At 36.2% G+C, this 26,119-nt stretch overlaps 1 protein-coding gene across 3 annotated transcripts in view; it reads right to left on the bottom strand.

Moving 5' to 3' along the window:
- The window catches only part of CSMD3 (CUB and Sushi multiple domains 3), a 725,287-nt gene that overhangs the window by 197,175 nt on the left and 501,993 nt on the right, over positions 1 to 26,119 (bottom strand). For all 3 annotated transcript variants that reach the window (XM_055800728.1, XM_055800729.1, XM_027777765.2), the window contains 4 exons: positions 21,189 to 21,380; positions 13,392 to 13,530; positions 11,011 to 11,198; positions 478 to 672 (listed from right to left, as the gene is read on the bottom strand). In XM_055800728.1, coding sequence (XP_055656703.1) covers positions 478 to 672; positions 11,011 to 11,198; positions 13,392 to 13,530; positions 21,189 to 21,380 — 714 coding nt within the window. The remainder of the gene's footprint in view (positions 1 to 477; positions 673 to 11,010; positions 11,199 to 13,391; positions 13,531 to 21,188; positions 21,381 to 26,119) is intronic.

Raw genomic sequence — 26,119 nt, 5'->3', positions numbered from 1 at the left:
GCATTTCAAGGCTGAATTTTTCTAGACACCACATGTCCAAAAGGTTAAATGATATATATACAAATATTTCACCTATGTGGTTTATAAACCACTAATAACAAAAAGAAAAAAACATATATTGTGACGTCCAGACTATACCTCAATGCTGTATTTAAATACATATATATGGTATATATCACTATACTCTGCTGAAAATTTATTAATTGAAGAATACAGGTTGGCATAGAGGATGACGTTACTATTAACCTCTATTTGCAATAGTAACTTGTAGGGCTATTTATCCAACGTTACTAAGAACACAAATCAGTATTTATCATGAGTTATTAAATGTTATTTTATTGAATATATCATTGAAAAAGGCTTTGCCCTAAAAGAGAATTTTATTAAAATTGCTCCTAATTTTGTACCTGTTTCTTCCATATGACAAAGCAAGAACAATAACAACGGCAACTATAATAAATGAAAAACTGCTCTTACCATGACAACTGGGCAGGGCTCTGTTCCAGCCAGGTCTTCCATCATCTCCCATGATGCATGTTAGTGTAGAATATCCTTGAAGAACATAACCTGCATCGCAGTAATATGTGACAGTTGACCCCAGTTTATAATCCATACCAAGCCTTGTTCCATTCATTATATTTCCAGGATCAAAGCAAGATTCACGCAGCTTTGCTATAGAGAAAACAAATGCAAACATAATTCTAAATATAACCTAAAATGTTTGTTTTCTCAAGGTCTTCTTTGAACGCCACACACCATGTAGACACATAATGTTCCTTTTTTTTTTTTTTTTAAGAATCCTTCCATTATACATCAAATGTTCTCCCCCCTTCATTTTAAAGACTGTACAAATTACTACATAATGACCAAAACCATGACTCCTATATTTTTCCTAAAGAATTCCTACAGAGCTTCATTACACAGCGTTCACTGTGACTGATGATATAGTTATATAGTTAGATGAAGTTAGATCTATGGATGCCATTCCAGTAGATAAGACACATCCTAGTTTTAAAATCTGTGGTCTGAAAACTGGTAAGTCGAGGAAACCAATATAACTAGTTTATTACAAAATAAAAAGTATACAACCAAGAATTACTTCAACATTAATAACACCAAATTAACATCTATATTCATATATATGATATACTGATATATTTTCATATAACTTTTTTTTTTCCTCACTGATGGGCAAAGCATGAAAATATTCCTTAAATGTATCACTTTTTTTTGTTATTTATAGCTGTTTCAAAATACTGAAATAGACTCAAACATACATGCATATGCTCTTATCTTTGCTTCCCTCTTCCTTCTATAATGTGAATACTATTATGTTTAATATCCAAGACATAAGAAACTGCACAAAAATAACCACTCAGCACTTTTAATTAACAACGTCACTACACAGAAGGGGAGAAAAGGTAAATATTTTTGAAAAATTTGTAAGTTTTTCCATTAAGGAAAACACAGTAATTGTGTCAGGACATGGTGGAAGCTAGAATGAATCTGATGATTCTGTGCTATGCAAGACAGAGTTTGGAATAATAAATGTTATGAAGACCAGACTTTCTTCTTTACCAGGTAAGGGTGTTGTGGACAAGATCAATAGGGAACACATACTTTCTGCAAGATCAGTGCCAACTTTCTAATACATCAAAAGAAGTTTGTTTTTTGTTTTTTTTACCAGGCATATTTGCACTGTGGAACTTTCTGCTTCAGGTAGTTATGGTTGCCAAAAGTCTATATGAAATTTGAAATTCCTGGAAGGCTATTTAAGACCTTTAAATACAAAGACACTTATCTGATTCTGGCAGTACTTAAGATGAAGCTTCTGAAAACTTACAGATAACAGGGAGCAATGCTTACATATTTGACTTTTATATAGTTTAGCCACATATCAACTATTGGTGACTACTAGAGACAAGCTAATGAAGTAACTAGATTTTTGGTTTGATCCCCTAAAGCCATTTTTATGTTGTAGTATTTCTGAGAGGAGAGAAAGAATTACACTGCAAAACCATAAAAATACATTTGAAGATGGAAGCACAGAATGATTATTTTGAAATTTCCACTTCACATCTGCCAAAAGAATGTGAAGATCTCCTGATTCGGTTAAAAATTTATTAGGATTTGCATATCTCATCTACAGAGCATGCTTCTGATATGAAAAACAGTACAATAACAAGTAATAGTTACATCGCATAAGTAATTATTAAGAACAGGTATTTGATATCCACATTGATTCATTTAGGTAGTTGTAGTGTATATAAAATTTTACAAGCTTCAAGAAAAACAGCAATTACTTCTCTGATAACTTTTGATCCAGTTAAGGCTTCTGAAACAGAGGCTGAAAACAAGCTAGCTATGTGCTGCTGCAATCTCGAGTTCAGCAAGGAAGTCTCTGTTGGCTAACTATGGTAATGATGTCAAAACCCTCTAGAAAAGTACTGTCTAAATGCATGGAAAACAACATGGAAAACCAAGAGAAGCAGGTGCTTTGTCTAGAACATCACCCCTAAGCCTCAAAGAGAACAAAGCCATGATAAGCTTCTTAAAAAAATATTACAGACATAGGTAACTATAACAAACATTCTATACTTATTCTTCAGAGCACTTATTAGAACTATTAAGAAGCTCCTCCATTACAAAACAGAAATGAAGGGAGGAAGGGAAGAATAAAACCCAACCAGAAACATGATTACAGACCAGACCTTTGGCATGGCTCAGGTCTGAGATTTGTATCTGAAAAACATGACCTGCCAATGAAGTGCAACTTGTGTACTACTGCCACTTAAAATAGGATTAGTGTGCATCCAGGACACAACTGCAAATGCTCAATTTGTGTGAAAAAATCCATGGAATCAGAACATTTTAGGTTGGAAGAGATGTAGTTCCCCACACAAAGCTGGGCCAATTTGATGTTCAGGCCTTTGTCTGTCCAGTTATGATTTCAAAGGATTCAGATGACAAGATCTCAGGGCAAGCAGTTCCAATGTCTGAGTACCCTCAGAGTGATTTTTTTTTCTTTCCCCCTCAATATCTAATTGAAATTTCTCTAGTTGCAACTTGTGCCTGTTATATCCCATCTTATCACTACATGCTCCTGAGAAGAGTCTGGTTCTGCCTTTTCTATACATTCTCATTAGGTAGTTGAAGCAAACACAGTTCCCTCAGCCTCTCTGTATGTTAGATGGTGCACCCTTCTAGTCATCTTGGTGACTCTCCATTGTACTGGACTTATTTCTCTGTGTCAAAATTGTTGCAGCACTGGTGAGCCCTTAAATGTAGTCCTGGTGTGATCTTAGAAGATCCAGAGGAAAAAAATTACTTGCCTGGATCTGCTGATTCCACTCCTGCTTCTGCTGAGTTAATTTAGTCCATGACTTTGGGCTCCATCTGTCATAACAGTCCTTCAGGGCAGGAGAGATGGTGTGTAGTGGTAGACTGTTGCATGCTGAAACCAGTTCTGGTTCCATCAAAATTAATTCTTCATAAGTCTGGGTGATTCTTACTGTAATACCGTTGCTATGGCATATAGCAACCATAGCAGTGATGACATACAGTATTATATAGAAATTAATATCATACAATTCAAATCATTAGCTGTTCTCACCCAGAATCAAATCCCCTTGAGACACACATTGGACTGCCCAGTCCTTCTGCATTACCCAAAATGTGCACCCAGGTCCTTGAGCAAAAGCAATCCCATGGATAAGTCTGCCTTTGCCCGAGGCAGGAATTTACCAGACTGTTTTCCCCAGCATATTTTTATGTGTACTGCAGGAACTTTATCCCCTTCTACAGTACTTTTAAGTTTTGACTGGGAAGGGCCAGCTCAGCTGGCAGATCCTCTAGTGTTGACTAACAAGGTGACTTTTGCTAAATTTGGAGGTCCTACCGCCCACTGCCTTTAGTGTAGCCTTTAACAGTCTACTGTATCGTTCAGTTTTCCCAGAAGTTGCTGCATGATAGAGGATGAGATATACCCACTCAATGATATACTCTTCATCCAAGTGCCTATGTGGTTGTTTTGGAAATGAGTCTCACTGTCTGACTCAATTCTTTCTGGGGTACTGTGTCACCATAAGGCTTGCTTTTCAAGGCCCAGGATAGTGTTCTAGGCTGTGGCATGGGACATGGGATATGTTTCCAGCCATCCAGTGGTTGCTTTCACTGTTGTAAACTCATGGGATTAGGGTACACACTATGCACTGAGGTCCACCAGAGCCTTATACACCTGTGGGTCTGATGTGCCAGCCCATCAGATTCACACAGTCTAATAAACGTGGTTGTTCCCTCCCTCCACTTGGCTGGAGGCAGGGCCCCTCTAGTCCTGGTCATGGTATGGTTACTCTCTTCTTGTAAACAGGAATCAGGAGTCTCTTCATTAAGACGGGTTGTAAGATCAGCCCTTCTACTCTGTCTGGAGAACTGCCCACTGGAAGACAGAGCAGCAATTCTCCTGGAAGAACCCCTTTTAGTGATTGGTTTTCCTTGCAACTCACATACCCGTGCCTCTAGGGCCGACGCAGATTTTCCATCCCATTTCCTCATGTCCGCTCTGTGGTCATGCAGGTAAAACCATAGGGTGACTCGTGGTATGTACGCATTATATCCTCTCTCTTGAGCACAGGAACACCTACTGCTAATAGCTGAAATAACTGGTCTGCACAGGTGAGGAGTAGGACGTATCCTCTTTGAATTGCTGGAACTCTCAGGACAGTTTATCTACAGCCAAGATGCAGGCCCATAGGAATGATGAGAGACTTTCTTCGTATCGTGGGAGTTGACCAGCCAATGCATCCACTGTTTGTACCTCTCCATCTTTCCAGGTCATTACTGCCAATGAGTAGGCATGCAATGACAGTGTGTGCTATGTACAAACTTCCACCACATGGGTTGTGTGCAGTGGACTAGTTCTTGATCTTAGGTTAACTGCTTGTTTGACAGGTCATGATAGATCACCTCCAGCACAGCTAATTCCCTCAGATACTGGATACTTCTCTCTGTGGTGGTCCACTCACCTTGGTGACATATGACATCTTCCCTGAAGGGATACCTTTCTTTCACACCTGACAGGCATCACCTCCAGAGGCTGAGGGCTTGTGCCCCTTTTCCAATTGATTTTTCAACGCCCCCTTCCCTAGAAAAGGATCCCAGCTGCTTGGCTTCCCTACCCTCTAATTCCAGGCTACTGTCCCCATTATGCTAGCACTGGAGGAGCCAGGTGACAATGTGCTTGCTTGGATGATGGCTGAAATCTTTTCACATATCTCACAGCTTGGTTAGGGATAGGGGTTAGGTGGTTATCACCTCGTTTATAAGTTTTGCTTTTTACTCTTCCTCTTCTGGTGACGGCCCTGATTCAGAGCATCTGCCTCATCCACTTCTTCCTCCTTCCCCCTTCTTAGTAGGAGTTCTCTCCCTTACTAAATGAATTTTCACATCCAGTATTCCTTGTGTATAGCGGTGACTAATATCAGCGCAGGTCGGTCCTCTGGTTCTGCTGTAGAACTGGTTCCCTGTCATGGGGGTTGAAGTAACTGCCGTGCCTGTCACTTTGTCATCAGCTCTAGATACCTTCCCTTCCCCTTGAGGGTAATGAATACTGTTGAACAGGGCTCAGTAGGCATGGGCCAGGCCCCAGCACATTGCAGTGATTTGTGTCTCTGGAATTGTCAGGGTGACAGCATACATTTTCCAAATATTTTACTAGTTTTTCAGGATTCTGCTCTTGTCGGGGGGGGGGGGTGGGGTGTGAAATTCCAAAACACTGGAAGTGTCCACTGTCCTAGGCACTTGCCCATACTGTCTCACACACCCTGCCACTCATAACTATCCAGCCTTGGGGAATATCTCTGGGTGGTACTCTTGAACAGTTGTTTAACCTTAAACAAGACCTGAAACACAGTCAGGAGACACAGCATTATGAACATGCTGGTTTGAATTTCCCAAGGATATTCAAAATGCTCAAGAGCTATTGTAACTAGCCTGGAGAAGAAGGGGAAGGTGAAGGAGAAAGGGAAGGTGAAGGAGTGAGGTAGTGTCCCCTCCTGCCGCCCCCATAGATTGACTCTCCACAGAGAAAAGGTAAAAGGTGTAATTATTAATACTTTGTGACAGATGGTTCGCAGAGTACAGCAATGACAGCAATACTGAGTACAAATACCAGACTAGTCTCATGATCAGTAATTTTATCATATCATAAGCCAGTGTTAAACAGTACAGCAAAATGATAACCTTAATTCAGCCCCCAGTGGTGACAAACAGCCGAACAGGGAACATACACAGCAAGTAAGGTGTCACATAACACAACTCTGAGAACAAGTGCAACAATTCTGAAAGCAAACAAATCAACATTCTGTGACCAGTAACTATTAATCTAATATAATGAATGCTTATAACAAATTTGCTTTAACATGCTCTGGTCAGACCAGTTGCCATTTCAACCCTTCAAGCCTCGCACTGAGCACCAAAACAGACTGCTGTGGTTCAAGCCTGTCCAGCAACTAGGCCCCACACAGCCGCTCACTCACTCCTCCCTGGTGGAGGATAGGATATCACAAGGATAAAAGTGAGAAAACTCATAGGTTGAGACAAGAACAGTTTAATAATTGAAATAAAATAAAACAACAATAATAACAATAATAGGAATAATAATAATAATAATGATGATAACAATAATAGGACTACTACTACTACTACTAATAATAATAATAATAAAATTGTAATGAAAAGGAAAATCACAAAAAGAGAGAGAAATAAACCCCAAGAAATCAAGTGATGCATGTGGAATACAATTTCTCACCACCAAGCAACCAATGCTCACCCTGTTCCTGAGCAGCAGCCCCCCAGCCAGCTTTCCTGCCAGTTTATATGGTGAGCATGATGCCACATGGTATGGAATATCCCTTCAGCCAGTTTGGGCCAGCTGTCCTGGCTGTGTCCCCTCCCACCTTCTTGTGCATCTCCAGCCTCCTTACTGGCAGAGCAGCACGAAAATTCCTTGACTTAGTGTAAGCACTGCTCAGCAACAACTAAAACATCAGTGCGCTATCATGTTATTCTCATCCTAAACACACAATCCAAAATAATACTATAGAAGATACTAGGAAGAAAATTAACTCTATTCCAGCTGAAACCAGACCATTTGTAAAAGGCTCCTGTTAGCCTAACTCTCCAGCCTCATAAGATGCCTTTGAATAGCAATGCAACCTTCCAGAGTATGGACATTACCCCCAAACTGATGTTGTCAAAAAACTTGCTCTGTCCCATAATACAGGTCATCAATAAAGAGAATACTGCCCACATTATTAGTCAAAATTAACCTAGCCAAGAGTCTGAGCTCAGCAGTTTAGTCAATTTTCTACCCACATTATCATCTGCTTATCTCAAAGTTGTGCTCTCAGGATACTGGGGAAGAGTTTGTCAAAGGCCTTTCTGAAATCAGGGTATCCAATATCCACTACTCTCCCCCTGTCCACACAGCCTTTCATCTTCTCATACACAGTGAGGTGTTGGTTTTACATGGTTCCCCATGGTGAACCCATGCAGATTGCTCCCAAACAGCTAATTGTCCTTTGTTTTGGAAATAGTTTCCAGACAGATTGACACCATAATCTTTCCAGGAACTGAGTTTTAAGTGACCAGCCCTCTCTTTCCTCAGGTCCTCTTCTTGCTATTCTTTAATGTGCACATGGTATTTATCTTTTCTATTTACCAGGATCCACCCTGACTGCCTTGACCTTTCAGAGATGACCAAAAGCAGCTTTGCAGCACCAGCTTCCTCAACACTCTTTGGTGCATCTCATATATTGCAATGGAGATATGTACAGCCAGATGGCTTACCTGCTTCCTCACTCTCTCTTCCTCCACTGTGGGTTGTGCTGCACTCCCACATAACCTACTAGTAGGTTCAGGAAGAACTGGAGGCAAAACACCAGTAAAAAACAAGGCAAAAAGGTATTAAGTACCACAACCTTTTACATTTTTTTTTCATTGGGTCCTCAGCCCCAATGGTGAATAAACATTCCAGTACAGCATTTGCCCAAGTAAGCTAGGGGACCACCTGCATCAAAAAATTGTCATGAACATACTCAGATCCCTTGGAGTTCTTGTCATCAACCACATCATCCTTGCAGCAGCTGTCGGGGTGGTTAAAATTCTCTGTGAGTACCAGGGCTCCGCTTCTTCCAGGTATCATCTAATTTCTCTTGGCCATCTGGTCTGTGTCAGGTGCCTATACCTTACAACAATATCATTTCTAGTTAATTTCCTCAACTAATCCAACCATTCTCTGCTCTTGAAAATGTTAATGATTCACAGAATGGCAGCTCTTATTCAAAGTAGTTTAGAACTTCTTAGGTGTACACCTTAAATCAATTCTTAACCTTTCTCTGCCTTTTCCTTCCTATTTATGATATATCACACCATTAGTAACTCCTCCCTGAGGTCTGCCGTTCTGTACATTCCCTGTCTAGTCACACACTATAAGTAAATAAAAGACACTTGGCTCATAATACATTCTGTTAAGAGTCTTTTCCTCAATAATGTAATTAGTCATTTTGGCTAAATTAAATGCATGTAATCTTTCTATTGCAGATATCATGTTTACATTATTTTGATACTTACAATCCACCATGCAAGAAACCAACAAAAAATTGTTAAGAATCTTTACAACTGTTCTTTTGACAACTAATAAGTGTTCTACCACTTTCAAATTTTAAGACATACAATCACAGAATCATTTAGGTTGGAAAGGAACTTTAATATCATTGAGTCTTACAATAAACTTAGCACTGTCAAGTCCACTGTTAAACAATGTCACTAAGTGCCACATCTACGTGTCTTTTAAATACCTCCAGGGATGGTGACTCAACCACCTCCCTGGGCAGCCTGTTTCAATGCTTGACAACCCCTTCCATGAAGAAAATTTTCCTAATATCCAACCTAAACTTCACCTGGCACAGCCTGATGTCATTTCCTCTTCTATAGCTTGTTACTCAGGAGAAGAGACTGACACCCACCTGCCTACAACCTCCTTTCAGATAGTTGTAGAGAATAATTAGGTGTTTCCTGAGTCTCTTTTTCTCCAGACTAAACATCCCCACTTCCCTCAGCCATTCCTCACAGGACTTGTTCTCTACACCCTTCACCATCTTCGCTGCCCTTACTTGGATGTGCTCCAGCACCTCAATGTCTTGTAGTGAGGAGCCCAATACCTAACACAGTATTGGAGGTACAGCCTCAGAGTAAGTGTTCTTATGATACTCCTAAAGTTTAGAAGGACAGCGTCATATTTAGTAGATAGACCCTATAAAAATGGAATATTTCAGTGAATAAACTGGTCTTCTGTTTAAGGGATTTTGGGCTGTCCAAATTTTAAACCTTGAAATTTTTTAATGGGAACTAAAATACTTCCTATTGTTTATGTCTCATTGTTACAAGGTAGATGTTTAGATGCATACTCTAGACACTCTGAGAAAAGCAGGAGCTCTAACCATACCAGGTGAACAGGGAAAATTAGGGTTAGGTTGTTTCTTTTTCCAAACTTTCCCCTCACTTACATATACACACACAAAATACATAACTTAATGCCTGCATCCTCCCATTACTTTGATCTCCAGTGCCTTTACAAATGTGATGAAAATACACATAATTTCTTTTGCACCATGACTCCTGGAAGCAGAAAAAGAAATAGACCATCTTGGTGGCACATGCAGGCTAGCAATAGTGTCAGAAATAAGTGTTCTGCCTTGATTCCAAAGTACAGCACCTTGCTTCTTTGCTTAAACCTAGATGAATGAGAAAAGATTGTCCCCCCTAATGAGTATCCTTCATACTTGGATTAGTGGATGGGAGAAACCATTTAATTCCATAAGACTGTGTTCAACAGCAGAGCAGAAAAAGATTGGCCCCTTCGAAAGACCAATATACTTTCTTGTATTTTAGAAGTTCTGCATCCCTGAGCTGCTTTCTACAACACCTCCATCTGCATTTATCATTATTCAATTCAATTGAGAACGAAGGAGAAATATTTTTAAGTGATTTGGAAGAGTACATACATCTGTGCTCACCATCAATGTGCTTGAGAGCTACTTGTAACTTCTTAGGAACAGCTCATACCTGTGGAGACAACTTCCTTTACATCTGTAGAATCCAATGACTTCAGGAAAGTAAAAGGAGACTTTGTGGGTTTTCAAAGCAACAAATGCATCAAAATTTGCCTTGTATATTTTGCATCTACTAATTGCTTTCAGAATAAATGCAAGAGAAAATCAGTCCAAGGAGGTTAGGATCTATTGCCTCTGTGTTAGCAACATTTGTATTTTCCTTCTTATTGTCCTTAAAGAGCATTGGATATTTTCATATTCATTTAGTATCAAATATTTCTGTTTCTTGAGCCATGCAGAGGCAGTTATAAAAACTGCCATAGATTTTTAATTTTGCAAGCCTGCATTTTCTTATTTACTGTGTTAAGACCGCGGACAGATCTGTCTGAAATAGGTAGTTCCACCATGGCATAGCATTCAAAGGGCTAGCCAAAATATTTTTTTAAGTTTCAGTATTGGTCTCCTAGATTCTAGCACATCGTTTCATATACATGTTTCATATTCATGCACATATACCAACATGCCCTACTGTGTAAAATAAAAATAAAAATAAATGATATTCTGGAAAAAAAACCAACATTAATATATGTGCTGTTAAGTTTTGTCACAGCATCATCATTTTTTAAATCTTTAAACGCTGTCTGATTATTTTTTTTTCCTTTGGAATCATGCATTTAATATAATCATATATCAGCTAAATGAAATTATACAAGAAGCTTTATCTTAAATTAGTACTCTTATAACACTGTATTTTATATGCACAGATAATACACAGTATCATACTATTAAAGAAAAGCAAAACAACACCTGGAATAAAACTATGAAAAATTAAAGCATATGAAAATTTACACTCAGGCATTGAACTTTTTTAATAGAAAAGGAAAATAATTTAATTTACCTTTGTACTCTAGATGGAATCCAGTAAAACTAACAGATCCATCACTCCGAAAAGCCAGATGCATGGTATTTGAACTGCTTTCTATCCTCTCTGGCAGCTTGCTATCTTGAAAGCTCCCAATCAGTGGGCTATTACTGTCTGGCCCATCATAGATATACAGAAAATCATAATTTGGTTCTATACTGAAACTGTAAAATAATAATAAAAAAGAAATATTAGATACAATATACTTTGCCTAACATTTTCACTCCTATTAGCTTAAATAAAAGTTTAGTATCACTGTCTTCACAAAAGGAAGAAAAAACCTTCACTGACAAAATAATGGTTTGTAGAATTGTTTTATTAAAACACCAAGAGAAATACCGTATTTATTGGTTCTCTGGTTAGAAACAGTATTTTGATGCTAGCTAGAAAAAAAAAGTCAACTTTTTTAATAGGAAAAAAATATTTCTAAAGCTTTAGAGAAATAAATGACATAGATCTACAGGAACCCTTGGTAGAAATGCTTTGTGATACAATGCAGTCAGCTGCAGAGTAGACTGTACACAGCTTCCAGTAAGACTGAATGCTTACACATAGTCGGGGATGACCATTCAGTAAGCCCAAGACCAAGAAGCATTCTGTCTATAATCAGTTAAAATGAAAAGGTGTAGTATTGAAAGTTCATTTTTTCTTTTTAACTAAATTTTAGTTAATTTAAAAAAAATACTTAATGTAGTTAAGTATGTAACCACAGTTAATTAACTAATTTATTTAGTTAATTTTGAACTTAATTTTAGTTAAGGGCAGAAAGTTAACCACATTTACTTATAAGATTGTCCCTGTACACAAAAAGTTTTAAAAAAGAATGAAAATCCAACCACTCAAATTATTTTTCTCTATTTAATACCAGCTGCTGTTTAGAAAAAATGTTGGCATCGAAGACCTGATGCAGCTCCTTCAAGGGAAATAATTTTTAACCTTTGGATTATTTCAGAAATACTTCTTTACAAAAGAAATGCAAAGGTCAAATGTCACAGCTTCAATTTTTAAAGTGCCAGAGTTTGTCTTGGCTTTAAAATGGTCAGCTGGAGAAGTCCCAGTCAAAAGCATATTTAACAGTACTCAGTGGAGTACCCAGAATTAAGTTTATAAAGGAAGGGGGTTTTCTCACTCTGGAACAGTTTCTTGTCATAAGTGAGTCAAGTCTCATAAGTATGTAATCTACTTTGACCAAGACTAAGCTTGTCAGCTTCCATCAAGAATCATGACGATTGTCCATATTTTAAGAACAATTTGGCAATATTTGGCATCTATAAACTGTTCACATGGTATAGAGTCACACTATAAAATACTGTTTTTATTCTAAGATGGAAGATCTCTTATATATATATATATAAAAATGTACAATATAAAAAAGCAGAATATTCTTAAGTATTTTGAGATTACATTTCACACACAAAAAATGTGCTACTGCACATTGCTTAGCAATTTACAGCATTCTGAAATCACTAATAAAATAGTTAAATTGTTAACTATGTATATATAATTGACAAATTAATTTGCTTGGAAGGAATTCTTCAAAACACATACTATATCACTGAGCACTGCAAACAGGCAACTATATGACCTACATCACTGAACAAGTCATCACATTATCACTGATCAGAACCATAAAGCTACTACTAGAGAACATCCAGCATAAGAAGGACTTAAATTTGATGAAACATTACAATTTTTAACTTTTCTGTGACATCATCATATGCCCCAGTTGGGACACATATTTTCCACACATAATATATATATTAATTTACTTTATAGTTACATACATTGAAGACAGCACGAATTCCTCTGTGGATTTTATTAAGCTCAATTTAATCTTGCATTGTGATAAAGCAAAATGTTAAAACAATTCCATCTAATAACCAGATCAACAGTAAGTATTCTGTTGAAGTATCCTGAAATGATACTGACTAATAAAACTAAATTTAAAGACCACTTTTGAAATTTTGCTTAAATAGCAGGTGATGGTCTCATACAAAATATGATGAATCAATAGGTTCATCACTCCAGCCTTCTGGGCTGGAGAAAATTCAATGAGTTGCTCCATGCTGCTTTCTCAGGAAGAGAATCTTGGTAAATTGAGCACCATCCACTTTCACATTAGTTGGTGTAAACTGGGAGTACTTTTAAGTAAACAGGAGCAATGAGTTCCCAAGCTCCACCTCTATGTGTACTGAACACTCTAATGTAATTCTTGTGATTGCTAACAAAGATATGATTACTTACCACTTAGATAGTTATATTAAGTACACATATGCTACTCTACAAAACTCTGAACAACTGCTAATAATAAAGTTATGAACATGACTTCAAAAAATTATGAGCAAGTAGCAGTTTACCTGATAAATGCCAATGATATAACATAATCATTATTAACAGTGATAGTCCAGTCACAATCTCTGCTGTGGGGATAAGGATGAGGGAAGTTTGGTGAAAGTATAAAACCTGATGAGCCAGTCAAGTTGCCTCCACAGGGAGCTGTGAATAAAAATAAATTGGAATTGAGGAAAGAAAGTAAGAGAAAAAGAAGCAAGTACCAGCAATCTGTTCACTGACATTTAATGTCCTCCAAAAGTTAAACAAGAAACAACTGAAGTATTTACAAAGCTTTAATAGAAACAAAAATGTATTCATATTTCGCCTTAGACAAATACTAATACTCCTAAGTGAAGCACTTGTTTTTGAACTCTCTGTCCTTTTATTTGCTTGTATAACATCACGTCAAGGTCAAGGCTTTTCTGAAAAAAACTGTGAACTTGAAAAATGCTCTGGCTGCAGACATAAAAAGACTTGACTGGATAAGATTTCCACTTTCTATTTGTTGTTAAAAGCATTCTAAAAGAAGGTTCTTAGGTTATGAAATATGATCTACTTACACTGATAATGCAAGTACTTGCATTTTCACCAGACAGCAATGATTAGTAATTTGGATCAAAACTGATACAATATAAATTAAATTCAATAAAAACACTCCAGTAATGGCAGTTTTTAAATTCAGAGATACATAAAATCTCTTCCAAGCACCCGCAGAACAGAACACATATATTTCTCCATGTGATTTTAAGGTTTCTAAATAAGTGTGTGTTTGTGGTCCAAAAATACAAAAAGTTAATAAAAAGAATGAAATTATTACTACCCTCATGAAGTTTTGTACTTCAGCATTCTTTGTGACTTCATATAACAACACGAGAAAAAGCATGTTTCCTAAAGATCTTTTCTGAAAGAACTTAAATTTTAATCAAAAGATTCTAGCTAATATTTATAAAGATATTATTTTGCAAAATTGAATTCTGCAAAGTAATCATCTGCAGCAGCAGGGAAAGGAGCTGATGACAGAATAACAGAATGGTCTGGGTTGGAAGGGATGTCTGGAGATCATCTAGTCCAAACCTCTGCTAAGCCATGTTCACCTAGAGCAGGTTGCACAGAATCACATCCAGGCAGAGTCTGAATGTCTTCTGAGAAAAAGACTCGACAACCTCTCTGGGCCAGGGCCCTGTCACCCTCAAGGCAAACAAGTTCTTCTTCCATTCAGTTAGAACTTATTGTGTTTCCCCTTTATGCTCTTTGGACCTTGTCCTGTTGCTGGGTACCACTGAAAAGAGCCTGGCCCCATCCTCTTGACACTCACCCTTAAGGTATTTGTAGACATTGGTAAGATCCCCACTCAGTTTCCGCTCCTCCAGGCTAAACCAGCCCAGCCCTCTCAGCTTCTCCTCATAAGGGAGATGCTTCAGTCCCCTAATCACTTTTGTAGCCCTCCGCTGGACCCTCTCCAGTAGCTCCCTGTCTCTCTTAAACTGGGGAGCCCAGAATTAGACACAGTACTCCAGGTGCAACCTCACCAGGGCAAAGTAGAGGTGGAGGATCACCTCCCTCAACCTGCTGGCCATGCTTCTCCTGATGCACCACAGGATCCCAGTGGTCTTCTGGGCTACAAGGGCACCCTGCTCTAGTTTTCTGTAACAGAGATTCTGTGAGCTCAAAGGTTATTTAAATCACTTACAGAATCATAAAATAATTTAAGTTTGAAAATACCCTTAAGACCATCAAATGCAACTATAAACCTAACACTGCCAAGTCCACCGTTAAACCATGTCCCTAAGTGCTACATCTACACGTTCGTAAAATACCTCCAAGGATGGTGACTCAACTACCTCCCTGAGCAGCCTATTCCAATGCTTGACAACCCATTCCATTAAAAAATTTTCCTAATATACAATACAAACCTCCCTTGGTGCAACTTGAGGCCATTTCCTCTTCTGTTGTTCGTTACTCAGGAGGAGAGACTGACCCCACCTTGCTACAGCTTCCTTTCACGTAGTTGTAGAGAGCAGTAACATCTCCCTGAGCCTCCTTTTCTCCAGGCTAAACAACCCCTGTTTCCTCAGCTGCTCCTCATAAGACTTGTGCTCCAGACCCCTCACCAGCTTCACTGCTCTTCTTTGGGTCATCTTCTCATAGAGGTAGATAGGGTTAGTCAAGCAGGACCTGCCTTTTACAAATCTGTGCTGACTGACTTGATCACCTTGTTGTCCTGTATGTGCCATATGATGGCACTCAAGATGATCTGTACAGATCAAGACAATATGTACAGATATAAATCAACTGAGTGTGAAAAATACTCAGTATTTTCCAATGTTACAAGAAATAAATCACAAATAATTTAAGAATTCAAACAAAGCAAGTAGAAAACTTAAGTAGATTAATGTATCCACAGTTACAATACATATGAGTATAGGTTTTCTACATTTTACATGTCTTTCTAATATTAAAAAGGAGCAACAGATAGATAAATTACCTGGGGAAAAAAAAAAACCAAAAACCAACAACCCAAAAATAAAATCAGAATCTTCCATTACATATTGGTACTATTAGTAATACATAATTTTTAAAATTTATCATTTTGTGTAAAAACAGCTAGAAGCTGAAACACCACCCTGTTCTAGGAATACATAAATATTATATAATAAATAGTTCTAGCAAACATATATTAATTTTTCCAGACCTAGCACAATTTTTTTGCCTCTCTTAAAAATCACTAAATACAAATTGCATCATAATAGTATTTTCTCAGAGTTTTTCAGCTGCTAAAGAAAATTCTGTTAGCTACAAGGGAACAGGCTGGAAAAGTCTTATTTAATACAAAATATTTACTTGGTTTTACAATAAGGATAACAGGAAATTTCTCACAAAATCAGAAGCAACTTTTATTTAATGTTTTGGGGGTTTTTTTTGTTCCAATTCTGAAACAAAATAAGATGAAATTATTAGAAAACAAGATGCTTCCTTTAACTGTAACAGAGGTCACTGTAACCTTCTATCTTGCTGAACTAAAAGTTCATGCACAAGAGGAACTGTGAGGTTGTATGGAATGTAAAGGCTGCTCATCACCTGAAACTAGTGTTCTTCAGTAAAACTGTGTACATTCATGCTCTTGAAGTACTTTAACAGCCTGGCTTCACTATCCACATATCTCAAGAATGAAAATGTAGAGTAGGAAAGAGGACAGTAAGGTTATCCATTGTAATCACGCTTCCCTGAAATGACCTCTAAAATGTATCAGCCTGATGCTATTTTCTGAGGCACCCTGAATTTACATATGATGATACGAAGAAATAAACTTGAATTGTTCTAGACTGCTGTCTGCAAATATTCACAGCACCTTTCTGATGTGGCCTTGAGTTAGTTTAGTTCCCTATTAAATTAATTGATAGAATATTCGCATATCAGGAGCTTCTTTCTTATCTATTTACTGTTTCATTTACACATATTAGCAGTTACTTTTTCTTATTACAGTGAGACTGGTTCTTTCATTTAATCTTTCCCAAGGTCTAGATGATCATCAAAAAGACCGTCCAGAGAATAAATGCAAAATACAAGACGCTGGACAGTCAAAATGTATTTTATTTCAAGCTATACCATTAACAGCAGTAAAAAAAACACCATTAATCTTCACCTTTGTAAAATATTTCCTAGGTAGAATTTTCTTCAGATACAGCAGTTTCAGATTATTTTATTTTTTAATTCATTAGATAGTAAGTTGAGAAAGTCAACATCATCTAATGAAAAATGTTATTAGATAATGCTGCCTTTTCGGGTTTACTATCTTGTTGAAAGTTTTTTTAAAGACTTTATTTGTGTACCTGAATTAAATTCTCTTGTTTCAGAATCCATAATTTTTAAAAAAAATTAATGTGTGCAATGTTATTTAGTGTCACAACTTTGTTTTTAACAGAGGGCAGATCAGCTCTGAAAACAAAGTTTAAAGGACACCTATCTCTTATAGTATTGGACACAAGACCTAATACTGAACAAATACAATAGCCCATCTAGAAAGAAAGGCAAATGTCAACACAGTATGAAAAATGTATTTTTAGTTTATTACATGGTAAAAACTAGATGTAGGTTATGTCAACCTGTCTTTATAAGCTTCTGTGTAGACACAGTGGTAAGCACGTACTGTGTCAGTCTGCCTGTATGATGATCTTAGCATTCATTGTTTCTAGGGGGGGGAGTACAGGTTGGGTTTGTTTTTTAATCTAAAAACTATTTATTTTTTCTGGAAGGCAATACAGTACTATTATTTATTCTTTTATTCACTGAATTATATCTAACAAAAGAAAAAAGTGAATGGTTTCATTAGGTTTGTTTTGTTTTTTTTTTTAGTAAGAGATATCAAATATAGAATCATAAAATGGTTTGAGTTGGAAGGGACCTTTAAAAGTCATCTAGTCCAACTGCCCTACAATGAGCAGGGACATCTTCAAATAGATCAGGTTGCTCAGAGCCCCATCCATCCTGACCCTAAACGTTTTCAGGGATGGGACACCTATAACCTCTCTGGTCATCTTGTTCCAGTGCTTCACCACCCTCATTGTAAACTATTTCTTCCTCATATGTAGTCCGAAGATATATTTAAATAATCATAATTAAATATGAAATAACTACTAAAATATTCCTTTCTATTAGTGCCATATAAAAAACAAAATGAGGAAAGCAACATTGCAATTCACTGTTTACAAAAGAAACCTTTTCCATAGACATAAAAATGGAAATAAAGATCGTGCTTTAAACAAAATAATAGAAATAAAAAAAAAAAACACACCCAAAAAAACCCCGAACAAAACCCAAGCCTCTATTAAAAATAAAATAAAATATTAACCTATGAATTTCTGATGAAAGACTGAAACTTCTGGGAGACGGGTCCTTACTTCAACTAAATTTATAGTAAACCTGAATCCTAAAATGACATTTTGCATGCCAGTATTTTTAATGTTATCTCTGATCAAACTAAGCAAATACAGTAATTTAAGATTCCTTTGTCTCAACAAGATTCGATCTGAGAAGTCTTTGGAATGGAAAACATTTAGTTATTTTAGGCACTACAGGTATAAGCCAAAGGACTCTCTTTTGACAGAGACATAATATTCTTAGATTTTAGTTTGTCAGAATACCTTCTGTGTAGAAGAATCTCTTGTTTTCATCATTTACTCAGATAGCTGAATCAATATTTTGTTCTTTGCAATTTTCCCATTCCTATTACCTTCACAAGGAAGATGTTCTTAAAATTGTGTTACAGGTAAGACTGAAGGAATCTAAACAACCAAGGCAGGCCCACAGGTAAGAACAATTAACAAGTACATTTACCTAGTTTTGAGAAATAATAATTAGGAAGTTCAAGAAGTCACTTTGGAGTGTAAAGAACTAATAAATTAAATATAGAACACATTACAACAATACACTTTGTTAATTATCTCTCTGTCATTCTTCCATCAAAATTGTTTATTTTTTCGAAGACTTTGATAAACCATGATGATGTTGAAGTTATCTGTACAAGCCTTGTACAGTTTTGATTTACAGGCATGGAAACAACATAAGTTAATGTATTACAAGTTTGGAAAAAAAGTTGATTAACTTCAGAGCGTACTGAACTACAACAGACAGTTTTGAAATCTTTGGACTCCAAGCCAAGGTTTGCACACCTACTTTAGTCTATTAGCAGCTTATATTCTCAAAAAATATATCATTATAGGAAATTTAGTAAAAATAACTTCATATCTAATATTTGGCTAATAAATCATTATTAAAAGCATTCTTGCTACTCTATGTACAGTAGGTGTTTGTGCATAAAGTGTGGAAATTGCGAGTATTAGGTAAATGGATGTATCCAGTTAAGAAAACAAGTGCATGCATATTTACACATGTACTAAGGACATAATGACCGGTGAGCATCTGCATTCCATCTATTTAATAATATCATCAACTTAGTTTTGATAATGATTAAAACTGCTAGCACCACCTTATAATAATGATTTTTCAGTGGAAAAAAATATTTTCAAGCTAGCAATATCAAATAAGGCCAGTGTGATACAATATATAAGGCCTGTTCCTAGAGCTCTGTAAGTCCTGTTATTTTTTCCCCTTAAACACCTACAGAGGTTCAATTATCATTATTATCAAATTTGTATTTAGGCATATAAGAATAATAAAAGATGAGCAATAAAATACTTATTTTCTGCAGTCTTCCAGAAAATAGTGCAGACAGTTTTTGTCCTCAAGCCCATACATTCACATTATAAGGGAAGCCATAGTAAGGACAATAAGAGCAGAGAAAGTAACGTTTTGATGTGGTAAGTACAAACACCAGGTCAGTATTGTAGTATGTTTGCAAATACCTATCTGCAGATATTTGGGGTGGGGGGTGTATGCATGCATATGCAAATAGGACACAGATTTTATTTTGTAACAGCTAAGGTCAAGGTAAGTTTATTAAAGACAAGCGAGCTGAAAGCTGTAGAAGTGCTCCTAGAAGCTGCAGTCTCTGGCTAGTTCCTCCCTGCAATGTTTGCCCAACAGCAGACTACCAGGGATAGCAAAACAGGAAGAATGCCTTTGTGGAGCTGATGTTCTCACAGTTGCAGTGTCCACTCTACACCACTCTGGGACCAAGGGCTCTTGTCTGATTATTTCAGGTGCCCTTGTTTCCACACACACCCCACACACACACCCCTCCTTTCAGACACTCTGTTCAGGCAGTTCTGCTTTGGATAGGACAGTAAGCACAGTACCTCATAATGATGTGACTCAGGGTAATACCACTGCAACTGGCCTATCAAGTATTATTCCACTTGCACTTCCCTTTAGTGGCCCATTTTCCTTCTTTTCTGCTCCATCAAATTTGCAGATCCTATTTACTAGGTTACCTATCACAACTTTTAAAAGGGAATTTCAGGTCAGCAGCTGCTGTTCTCTGAGACAAAACCTTATATCATTCTATATCATATCACATTTGACTGCAGTAAAGAACATACTGGAAATAAGTATCATTACATTATTTACTGAACTAGCCAGATGGGTAACCCCATGATTATTTATTGCTCTACATTTACACCAGATTTTAGAAGTGGCAGTTCAGATATTTTCTAGATCAATAACAATAATGATTAGGATTGACTCAGAAGAGATTACTGAAAGGCTACTGTCTACTAGAGACTTTTGTAATTTCTTATTAATTTTCATCATGATTCAGTTAACCAAGTTAAATGCTTTCAAAATCAATTTAATATGAGCTACGTTTATCAGAATGGCATTACAGATTGAGATAGCATTTCCAGAAATAAATTCTGTGTTATAATTTCTACTAATAAAAATTTTCTTCTTTCTAAAATAATGAAAACTGCCAGAAAAATTAGGCTACCATTTTCCTGATGCATCTTACTTTAGTCCTTGCATAATTTTACCTGATCGACAAATTTACTAGGTCATCTGCCTAATACTTTGTACCTATGGGCATATGAGCATTAACCAAATCCTCCACAGTTATCACCATATTTCACATTTTAAGGCAAAGCTAATAGTGTCATTGACATTGACTTTCTTGCCTTCTCTGTCACAGATCATAAAGTTATAAATTCTATGGCCTTCAGAGGGAAAGAATGAGAACTATTATACTAACATACTAACAACTACAGAGGAAATATTTTGGTGATGTCCATTGGTGCTTTATACAGAACAATTTATCAGATGTGTGGTACTTGTATTTGTCCTTCAACGAAAGCTCCTAGAGCAGTGTTATTCATTACACCAGAATTTCAACTTTAAAGAAAGCATTATTTCATTTTTTTTCTGCATACCTATACAGACTGGTGGGTTGGGCTGCCAGAAGTACCGATTTTCTACCTGAATGCAGGTTATTCTCTCATCTCCTTGCAGTTCATAGCCAGGGTCACACTGGAAAATGACAGTGTCTCCAGGTTCTCTTCCATCCCCATTTCTAGTTCCATTCATAGGGACACCAGGATCACGGCAGGCTGTAGCTACAGAACCTAGCCAAGAAGGGAAAAAATAGAATATTTTTTTAAAAAAAAAAAAAGTCACCTTTTAAATCCATTTCTGCCCCATTACACTTTCTTATCAGGAAGCTCTGCAAATCCAAAATTTTCCTACTCCCAATATTTTGAGAAATCACCCAACAATCTGCTGTTTTTATACTACTAATTTTTGCCCCTGCTTTACATATTGAAAATGTCTAAATTTTCATTTAATCAAGTTTTGGAAAAAAATTCTGGGGAGCACTGCAATATATAAAAAGGAAAGTAAAGAGATTTTCTAGTACCCTGGACACTCAGCACTTCTAACTTGGAAGAATTTTAAATATGAGTAATGGAAAGAACCAATTAAGAACCTGAGGTTGTCCAATAAGCTATGCTTGTACACTTCTTCAACTCTCCACAATTATAGTTCTTAAATGTGTGTATGGTGTAACATTTAGTAGTGAATGTGGAAGTGAATTTTACTGATCACTCATATCTATACCCTTGCACATGACATATCTACCACACCACGCTTTTGTAATAATGTTAAAGAAATCACCTACACAAAAAATACATATGGACTTAGCCTGGGAGAGTATACAGCTAAACATAATGCGTAAGTACAGGTTATTACTAAGACCACACATATAATCACAATGACTACAATAGGAGAGATTTATAGATATTTTCCCCAGATTTCACATATGATCAACATATTATTTAATACATTATGCACACAAATATGTAACCTTATGTGAAAAGTAAACACAACAATGGTTATTTAAGAAAGCATTATTTCCTACTTGCATTATAAAACTGCAACATGTTACATGCATTACAAATAAATAACAAATATCAGAGTTGCCTGTGGAACTAGTCCCACTGAGCTCAGCAACCCGTGTAAAATAAACACAAAGTGGCAATACTAAGATTTAATTCAGATGCCCTCTTTCTGGGGAGGTAATACCAAAAGACAACAATGTATTCACCTGAAATATGCACGGTTTATATATTTACTATGTTTTGGAAAAAGAAATCTTGGTCTAAATAGGTTATTTCCCTAAAAGAACCAAGTATCTTGCTTTTCAATGCATACATAATAAAAAATAAAAGAATAAGCTCTGTCAAGTTATGGGTTTTTTTATAGGCTTTTTTTCCACATAAGAAGTCCTGAGTTCAGGGAGGAAAAAATGTCAAAAAGACCCACAAAAAATTAACTATGACCAGACATTCAGGAGTTTTTTCCTCCTTATCCCTCAAAAATTAAATAAATATTTTTAAGAAAACTATTAACTACTGCATAATAAATGAAATATTATTATTATTTTTTATATAATCATGCAACCTGTTAAAATTTCTGCTTTAGACAGAATGATCAGCACTCCTGTTAGTATCTTTAAATAAACTGCTGGCTTTTAATTTAGAAAACAATATTGCTAAAATATGGAATTACTAAATTGTACTGCACTATACTAGTAGATGTTGCAAATGTTGCACGCAAGAGAATAAGATATTGGAGCTAGAACACACAGGAGTAAAATTTCATCAAATATGAAAAGGTTCACAATATTAATGCAGGTGAGAAGTAAAAAAAGAAGTCCTTAAAGTAAACTTAGAGTGAAGCAAGTAGTTAAATCAGTCATATGTTAATCTGCATTCCTCTGATGAGAGCATAGATCACTCTGTATTTTTTGATTAATGTTGACCAGTCAGAAAGAAACTCTATTCTGCTCACTTAAACACTACCTTCCTTGAATCTTGCCATAGATCTTGTGCCTTAAAACATTCTGAAGTCAATTCTAGAAGAATGAGTCTGATATGCAGAATTTGTAATCAGTCTTGAAGTGCTCAAGAATGGTTTTGCTATAAAGTTTGTTACTAACTGTACATCCTGTTTGTTCATACTAGATTGTATCATTCTGCAAAATAATTGTATATGGCAGAAAAAGTAGCCATATAAAGCACCACCCAGATCTATTTGGGATTCCTGATACAAACTGGGGCTTTTTTAATCACTTAGAAATAATTATGTAAATTAAATTTATCATTTTAGATATTTGCATATTTGTTCAACCTGCTTCTAGCTCTTTTGGCTCTGTAGCCAAATTGGTGAAACATGGATTGGATAAGTGGAGTATGAAATGGATGATGAACAGGCTGGTCTGCCAGGCTCAAAGACTGCTCACAATCCAAAACCTAGGCTACAGCTGATTATCAGCAGTGTCCCTCAGGAGTGAATGTTGACATCAATATTGTTCAATACCTTCATTTAAGATGGGGACAATGGGACTGAGTAAAACTCTTGACATGTTTACAGACACTGAAGAATCAGTTGATATGCTCTACTGCAGTGATCCTATTTAGGGAGATCTCGGTAGGCTAGAGAAGGGTCTGAAAGAAGTTCAAAAGATAAAACTGCAAAATCCTGCATCTGGGAAAAATCAAACCCAAGAAACAATTTGCTTGGAAGCAGCTTTGAAGAAAAGGAATAAAGGCAAAATGTCTTATTGGAAGAGTGCAGCAAAACCACAAAGCATTCAGAAGTAGCAACAAGCAAAACTCCAACTGCACAAAAGAAAAATGATTCACTACAAGGCTGGTGAAACACGAGATATTATTTTTTTTTCAGAGGGGTTATCTCCAGCCTTTGAGTTCTTGAAAGCCATAAGCAGCCAGAGCTGTTTGACTCTTCTGTGATCGGGGAGTTGGACCAGAGGTCTTCAGAGGTCCTTTCCAACCTAAACTATTCTATGACTCTTTTTTAACTCTGCAAATTCGTATTAAATACACAGAAAATTAATTTAAAAATAAAAAAGCCTGCTTTAAGACTGATTCTTGCATTATAGCGCTAGAATGGAAAAGACATTCTCTGCTCCCACAGTCGAAGCAGATAAATACTATTAAGTCTGGATTTCAGTCTTTTAGAGTACTCAAACTGAAAATCTATTTCTAATTTTTCAGAGTTTGTTCAGCAATTTAAAAAACTATATTAAGGGTATTAATACTAATTGAAGGATTTATGAAACAGTCTGACCGACAAGGTAAGCTACTATTCTAGAACCAGCCATGAATGTCATACAGAAATTTTCAATAGGGTAATAACAAATAAATTAACGCATTCTCAATTAATAAAATGTAGGAAAGGGAAAGAAGCCAGCATGCCTTTAAAAGCACTAGGATTCATGAAATTATATATTTATTTTTATGTTCTCGTAAATAAATAACCATTTTGGTTTGATTTGTCTAAAAGCTGTAGGAAATTTTGCTTCAATGTTTTCTGTTTAAGTGCTACTGTAAGGAGGCATTTTAAGAAAGAGAGAAAAAACCCTCCATAATATTGCTACTACATGTTATGTGATTTATTTATTCATGTAGTTGCGTGGCATTATCTTCAATCAGGGTAATAAAGCAGCAATGATTTCTTAGTGGAAGTACACTGTAGAGCTACAAAGCTACTAATTTAGAATAGTTAGCATAATTTGCCCCACAGTCTTTGGGAATGTGTTTGGGTAAAAATAGGTAGAAAACCTGGATAGGTATGCATACTGGACAAGTTGAACACAGATAAGTTTTTGACACACCTCTTCCTCTACATTTTTAATTTATAGCTATATAAAAATCTCCAATATTTTGTTGCTTCTGTTGAAAGCAAGCACTCCAATCAGTTTTGTATTTCTCACCTCTGTTTCATAATATACACATACTTCTACAGAGCATTTCAACAAATGTAACTAACAGATTTAGATACAAAATTTCAGCTGTCATTTTAATTTGATTGTAATTTTAAATGGTGTAGAGGCATACATATATAAATGGTGATAGAAGTTTATATCTATTTATTTCTTACCTGTTGCCATATTTTGTTGTGGAAATAACTGAGCATTATGGAACTCCTAAAAAAGAGCATTTTCATCTTTTGTTTTTTTTCCCCTTCTAATTAATTTTCAAAAGAATACACTAGGAGAAGGTATCCAAACACAGTTCCACACTTATAGTGAGATTAAAGCATAAATAAATTACTCCTCTACAGTACTTCTGAAAAACACATCTGTATCTTTGTAAGCATGTGTCTAAATTCAACTTGCTAATTAGGAGTGAGATTCATTCAGCTTAATTTTGGCCATGTGAAAGTCAGGTGTCTTATTAATAGGTTTCTTTCCCAGATTCTTTATACAGTCAATATCACAAAGGAGAAAGATCTACTTCTGTCTTAGACACTTTACATTCTCATGGTATGGAATGGAAGGAAACATCATCCTGATACATCAATCTTTTCCATTAAGAGGAAAATCCTGTAGGAATAATTTATATTAGACATGTAACCTCTGTCTTAAGAATAGATTTGTTACGATACATTTTGACTAACTTGACAATATATATTTGCCTCAAAAAGGAGGTGGTTTTTTGTATTTATTTTTTATTATTATTATTAATAAATCCAATTGTGAGAATAAGAATACAGAATACAGAATTTTTTTTTTGGGGGGGGGCAAGGTTAAAAAATAGTGATCTAAGAAAATCTCAGTACTCTGTATCATTAAAGAACTAATGCATTTCTTGAGAGTTAACTTATATTAAAATTCAGTTATTTCAGTCTATATATCAGTTCTTCTTAGTCTATGTTACTTGCTAATACAGAAATAGCCAAAGGGCCTGCAAGTGAGACTTAGTATCTCAGACACCCATACAGCATTACTCTGTAATGTAGGCTTTGAATATGGGACCACCAATTCTCCAGAAAACATGTGCAA

This window comes from Falco peregrinus, chromosome 3, assembly GCF_023634155.1.
Source record: "Falco peregrinus isolate bFalPer1 chromosome 3, bFalPer1.pri, whole genome shotgun sequence".
In the NCBI taxonomy this organism is placed as follows: Eukaryota; Metazoa; Chordata; class Aves; order Falconiformes; family Falconidae; genus Falco; species Falco peregrinus.
The sequence above is the reverse complement of the archived record's forward strand: the minus strand, read 5'-3'. Positions and strand labels throughout refer to the sequence as shown.